General features: G+C 52.5%; 1 protein-coding gene across 1 annotated transcript; it reads left to right on the top strand.

The window, feature by feature from the left end:
* Aqp3 (aquaporin 3 (Gill blood group)) lies at positions 1-5,453 on the top strand. The gene is made up of 6 exons (XM_051187553.1): positions 1-132; positions 3,003-3,129; positions 3,422-3,559; positions 3,845-3,963; positions 4,182-4,399; positions 4,482-5,453. Exons 1-6 carry the CDS (start codon positions 25-27, stop codon positions 4,648-4,650), a joined length of 879 nt encoding a protein of 292 aa, XP_051043510.1. The 5' UTR covers positions 1-24; the 3' UTR covers positions 4,651-5,453.
* Positions 5,454-6,231: the final 778 nt, after the last annotated feature.

The raw sequence follows: 6,231 nt of genomic DNA, 5'->3' as shown, positions 1-6,231 counted from the left end.
GACCGCGTCGCTGCTTGCCTTGCCATGGGTCGACAGAAGGAGCTGGTGAACCGTTGCGGGGAGATGCTCCATATCCGCTACAGGCTGCTTCGCCAGGCGCTGGCGGAGTGCCTGGGGACCCTCATCCTTGTGGTGAGTGCAGGGAAGTGAACAGCCCTTTCCCTTTCCAGTTCCCGCGCTCCCCAACTCCTTATTCACCCAAGGGACAGTTTTTCGAGGCAGACCGGACCAATCCCCTAGCTCTGCTCTTCAGGCTTAGCCCTCAGGGTCAAGCTGACCTCCAATGCCCTCATCTTCACAGTTCCTGACAGCCCTGACTCGAGAACGAATGTCTTACTCAGCAAGAGCGACCCCGCTTGCTCCTTTACCTTTCCAGGGGAGATCCAGACCACAGGCTGCCAGTAGGGTCACCCTACAGTTTGGGACCTTCAGCCCTTTCTCTTAGTTCCCAGTCTTCCAGCTTCCCAGAGCCCCAGCCTCAGGACACAGTGAAGGCAAAAGGACCCCTTATTAGGTTATTTGGGTGTCAGATGTCTGGCCCCAAATGAATAATTAAACCTCAGAAGTCCAAAAGTTGCAGCAATGAGGACAGATTACCACAAGTGGGGGCAGAGGGCGCAGGTCTCCTGGACTGCAAGCAGCAAAATTGGAAGGAAGGAATGTAGTAAAGATAAGCGATTTTGTAAGGAAACCGGGCCCGAACAGAGGACTGGGGGTGTGTGTCTGTTTCCCTCCTGCGACCCATCTACTTCCAGCGTCTTTGTGGAAGATGGAGGCCTTTTGCTCCTTCCTCTCCTGTTGGTTACTCTCGGTCCTCCCGATCCTCCATGCTGAGGCTTCTGCAGTTTTGCTCTGAGTTGTTCTGGGTAACTCTGGGTGTCTTTCTTGGTCTGACAGGCAGTTGCGGTGTTCATTTCCTGTCCCTGTTACTCTGATTTTGCAGTCATCGATGTGGGTTTCCTTACATTTGTTTTCCTCTGCATCTCTTCTAAATTAAGTTGCCCCATTGCAGTGGGTGGGTCACTTGAGTTCCAGCGCCCCACCCCCACCCCGGGTCCTAGGTAATATAGATCAGTTAAATGACAAGAGGGGGTAGAGGGAGAGGCTACATAGGGAGAGCGTGGCCCAAACTAGCCTCTGACTTCATAGACTCGTGGCCTATCAGTTGTTCCCATTCCTCTCTCCCCTGTGCCAAAAAGGGAGTGGAGGGGGCCCTATCACCTTCTGCCACTGTCCCTATCTTGATTTGTGAGTCCACCAGCCACCTGTTTTGGAGCAACAGCAACGAGGACAAGGGAGGCATCTTCCCCTTCACAGAGGCCTCCTCCTCCCTTCCCAAGTCTTAGGTCAGCTCCCCTATGGAAAGAACAGCAGCTCTCACTGAGCCCCAGGATCATTTGGCTTATCGTGGGCTGCAAAAAGAGGGTGCTGGGTCTGTGGTGAAGGCTCTCAGGCTCAGGGAAAAATGTGAGCTATCAGGTGTCAGTAAAAAGCAGAGCTGGGGTGTCGGGGGAGGGGCAGGCCTAGGGTATACCCTGACGCCTGAAGGCTGGCTTGTGTACTGGTGTTGGGGACCCAGAACCTTGCAGTGTCAGAATCCAGATTGTCTTTGGGCAGAGAAAAGCCCCCTTCCCCAAGGTATATAGTTGGATGGGGTGAGGAGCTAGCTGAGAACCTGGAGACAGGGGCGAGGTGGGTGGAGAAGGAAGAGGAAGATTAGCCCCAGGTGGGGGAACTAACTGGCTTCCATAGCTCCTCCCTCTAAGGCCTCCTGGCATGAAGCCAGGTCTGGGCCTCAGGTAGGCAGAGCTCAGGCCAGGGTCTGGCTGGGCTCAGTGTCCCAGACCTCCATATGCCTCCACCCCACACTCTTCCAATCTCTGACCTTTGCTTCACCTGCCTGCACACCTTTGCCCTGCATCACTGCCACTGGCTCATCTTTCTGAGTGATAATCATCGGTTCTTAACAACTCAGTACATGGCTCGGACCCACTAGAGTTACTGGCACACAGCCTGCTGGCCAGCAGGGCACTTTCTTTCTTTCTTTTTTTTTTTTTTAAACAGGGTCTCTCTACATGGCCCTGTTTGTCTTGGAATTCATTATGTAGACCAGGCTGGCCTTGAACTCACAAACATCTGCCTGCCTCTGCCTCATGAGTGCTGGGATCAGGCCCTGCTCAGCATAGCACTTAGTGAGAAAGGAGACCCAGGGCTGGGCTGCAGGAGCTTTGAGGGGTCCTAGAGACTCAGGACATAGCACTTCACAGTGGTTGGTGGCCAGTATTTTCCCTTTCGGATATGTGTTATGTCCTGTACATGCCGAACTTGAGGAACCCTAGTCCCTTTTAGTCCCTCTATCCCAGAAAGGTTAGAACAGACCTTGGCTGGCGTTAGAGAAAAAAACCTCTTAAAACTTTGTATTTAGGCTCTCCAGGTCTGAGAGGGAATCCTGGAGGCAGAGGGCTGGAGAAGGAAGAGAAGAGTAGCCTGGGGGAGGTGCTGGGAAGACAGATCCAGGACAGTAAGTTTGCTAAGTGAGGAATGTGGTGAGGGCCAGGCGCTTAGACATTTCCAGACTCAGGAGTAGATTCATCCTCACTTTGTTCTCCCTTCAATCTCCGTATCCCCCATCACCTCCACTATGACCTGAGCTTTGGAACAGTGTGAGTGCAGGGGTGGGGCACTTTCTACTGTGTGCCAGGTCTGGAGGTCAGGCAGAATCAGAATCTACTATCGTATAGTGACAGCCCCTCCCATGCCCTTCTGGGATTCAAGAAAAACCAGTAAATATGGTTCAACTCTCTGGTTCCCAATCATATACCTGTTACCAGCCCCCCCCCATCCCCGCTCTGCGGTATTCAAGACGGGATGTAAGTGGGTGAAGGGCTTGAGATTGCAAGAGGAAGGATTTGGGTTACATTCCAGGAAGGACCTCCAATCTGCTGTGCTGGCAGGTGGGGCTGGTCTCAATGGGACCTCGTTTGCTCTGTTTTCTGACACAGATGTTTGGCTGTGGCTCTGTGGCTCAGGTGGTGCTCAGCCGGGGCACCCATGGTGGCTTCCTCACCATCAACTTGGCTTTTGGCTTTGCTGTCACCCTTGCCATCTTGGTGGCCGGCCAAGTGTCTGGTAAGACCTCAACTCCAGCCTCAGTCCTTGTTGGCATTGCCAACACAACTGGCTAGAGGGCAGAGAGGGAGGGGCATCCCCAAGTGCGGGAGACAAGGGGAGAAGAGACCTGATACTTGACAGAACCTTTGACTCACCTTGGAATCACAGGTTATCGGCCAGTCTGTGACATAGTCCGACTGCCATGCAGGCCAAGAAAACCTTCTTGCACCCCAGGATGGGGGAGTGCATGGGAGCCCTGCCCTCCCCATGGTGGTCGGCTGTAGCTAATGAATCTATTCCCTCTCCTCAGGAGCCCACTTGAACCCCGCTGTGACCTTTGCCATGTGCTTCCTGGCACGTGAGCCCTGGATCAAGCTGCCCGTCTACACACTGGCACAGACACTGGGGGCCTTCTTGGGTGCGGGGATCGTTTTTGGGCTGTACTATGGTAAGCATTCTCTTCTCCACTACACTCTCCCTCTTTAAGTACTTGGCCCCAGTCCCACTGATGACAGCTGAGGCCTGCCCAGGCCCAGGGCTCATGACTCATTAACACTCAGGTTGGGGGCTCAAAGGGAAAGAAACAAGTTGGGCAACAACAGAATCTCAGGTCTTCCACCCCACCCTGTGCCTCCAGAGTAATATGCTCACCTGTGACCCCTGGCAGGGCGGGGAGGGCAGGCCTGAGAGGGGAGGCTCTGCCTTCCCTCCAATGGGTCTACTCTGTCACCAGATGCAATCTGGGCCTTTGCCAACAATGAGCTTATTGTCTCCGGCCCCAATGGCACAGCTGGCATCTTTGCCACCTATCCCTCTGGACACTTGGACATGGTCAATGGCTTCTTTGATCAGGTATGGACTGGGGACATTTGAGGTAAATGCAGAGGGACAGACACTCCTTGACTGTAGCAGGATTTCTCAATTTGTGGGGACCCCAAACTCAGAACAGGGCTCTTCTCACTGAATTGCTGCACTTGCAGGCATCCTGGGATCCGTCGGGGAAAGCAGAGGGAGGGGAGGGTGGGAGTGTAGGGGAAGGAGCTGTCCCTCACCTTGTCTCCACTGTCCAGTTCATAGGCACAGCCTCCCTCATCGTGTGTGTGCTGGCCATTGTTGACCCCTACAACAACCCTGTTCCCCGTGGCCTGGAAGCCTTCACTGTCGGCCTTGTGGTCCTGGTCATTGGAACTTCCATGGGCTTCAATTCTGGCTATGCTGTCAACCCTGCCCGTGACTTTGGCCCTCGTCTTTTCACTGCTCTGGCTGGCTGGGGCTCAGAAGTCTTCACGTGAGTACAGCTGCTGCTCAGCTTAGCTCGCTTTTCCTCCGCCCTGCCTACCTGTCTCTGATTTCCCGTATCGACCCTCCAGGACCGGCCGGCACTGGTGGTGGGTACCCATCGTCTCTCCACTCCTTGGTTCCATTGCTGGTGTCTTCGTGTACCAGCTCATGATTGGCTGCCACCTGGAGCAGCCGCCACCTTCCACTGAGGCGGAGAACGTGAAACTGGCACACATGAAGCACAAGGAACAGGTCTGAGTGGGCAGCAGCCATCCCCACTCTTCACTCTCTGGAGTGTCCACTGACTGTGTGGGGGCCGCTTCCTAAAAGCCCCCTTGTGATGCCTCTCCCAGGCTAAGATGCTCCCTGCACCCACCCCTGCTGGATGGCCCTTCCAGAATTCCTACTGAACTCTGCCCAATAAGACATTAGGTCCCCCCACTCTTAAGCCAAGGTAGGATAGCAAGTAGGACCAAGCATCCTTTTGTTTCCCAAAAGGAAAAGAATGTGTGCAGTGTGTACCTGCCTGCGTGCTGTTTTCCAGGCATTTAGGGCAAGGGACCAAGTTTTCAAAACAGACCCTAGCAAGTTCAAGGGAGCCCAAGGGAAGGGAGTGAATGAGTGAGGAATGTACAAGAGTGTGCATCTTCAAGGGCTCCATGTGGAGGTGGACCCAGAAGTGTACTTCTGAGCATGGGTGTGTCTGCTTTTTTTTTTTTTTTTTTTTTTTTACAGTGGTTTCTAGGCTTTGGGAGGGGGAAGGGGTAACAGAGACATAGCTCTCATTTGGAGCTGTGACCCCTGAGTAGGAACTGTGTAATGTGTTTCTGTTATAAGATTGGCACTGGGGTGGGAATGAAGTCCATGCCGTGTTTCATATTTTCTGTTTTTTAAAAGAATATATAAATATATACGTACATATATATGTTACAGTCTTAGGAATAGGGGTAGGGAGACTCCTTTTTAAAAGGGGTCTTTCCCCTTCCTTTAATCCTCAAATCAACAATGTACTGTTGCCTTTTATAAAAAAAAAAGAATAAAATGTATGCATAAAACAGGAACTGTGCCTTTCTGTTTGTTTTTGTTTGTTTGTTTTGAGACAGGGTCTCACTCTGTAGACCAGGCTGGCCTTGAACTCACAGAGACCCCCTGCTGGCATCAAAAGCATATGTCCCCACATCAGAATGTGCTATTTTTCTGGAACTAGTACTAGAACTTTGGTGTTACTTGACCACAAACTCCCAGGTGTCTACTTTAGAGTCAGATCTCAGTTTGTATTCAGTAATCTCCAGCTTCCACACTCTTGAGCATCTTCAGAGTTCTCCCATCGAAACAAATTTGGAGTCCCCAAGGCAGGCAGAGCTGTCCAAAGAACTGAGAGGGTAAGTCCCCTGTGGCTTTGAAGAGGCCAATCAGACTGGAGACCTCTATTGTCCTCTGCAGCTGCTTAAGCTCCAACCAGGCTTTGGCTGCAGCTCCTCTTAGCAGCCTTTCTGCAACTGGGCAGTCCATACAGGTTGCTCAGGGCTGTGTCCCTGAAAGCAAGGCTCTTTGCGTGGTCCTCACTACATCTGTGAATGCTCCGAAGTTCTCCATCTGCATCCAGGTTCTCTAGAACCCTGTCCTGACCCACCCCATCACCAAGCTCTACCTTTACTCCTGGCTACGTCTGGGGTCCCTGGGCTTTCCTAATTCATCATCCAATCTAAAGTTACTTGCCTGAACCAAGAACCTCTGTTGTGTTTACTCGAGTCTGGGACATGTCCATGCCCAGTAAGGCATGGGTTATGTGACTAGCCTGGCTCACCTGAGTCCAGGAAGTAGGCCTTGTTTCTGGCT

Source organism: Phodopus roborovskii, unplaced genomic scaffold, assembly GCF_943737965.1.
Source record: "Phodopus roborovskii unplaced genomic scaffold, PHOROB, whole genome shotgun sequence".
Taxonomy (NCBI): domain Eukaryota; kingdom Metazoa; phylum Chordata; class Mammalia; order Rodentia; family Cricetidae; genus Phodopus; species Phodopus roborovskii.
This window is presented reverse-complemented; position numbering and strand designations above follow the sequence as displayed.

What these genes read in the sequence shown, in the direction of transcription:
- Aqp3 (XM_051187553.1), top strand. Translation starts at nt 25, where the DNA reads ATGGGTCGACAGAAGGAGCTGGTGAACCGTTGCGGGGAGATGCTCCAT. An exon ending in TGGGGACCCTCATCCTTGTG is followed by an intron (nt 133 to 3,002) that starts GTGAGTGCAGGG and finishes TTTCTGACACAG; the next exon opens with ATGTTTGGCTGTGGCTCTGT. An exon ending in CGTTTTTGGGCTGTACTATG is followed by an intron (nt 3,560 to 3,844) that starts GTAAGCATTCTC and finishes CTCTGTCACCAG; the next exon opens with ATGCAATCTGGGCCTTTGCC.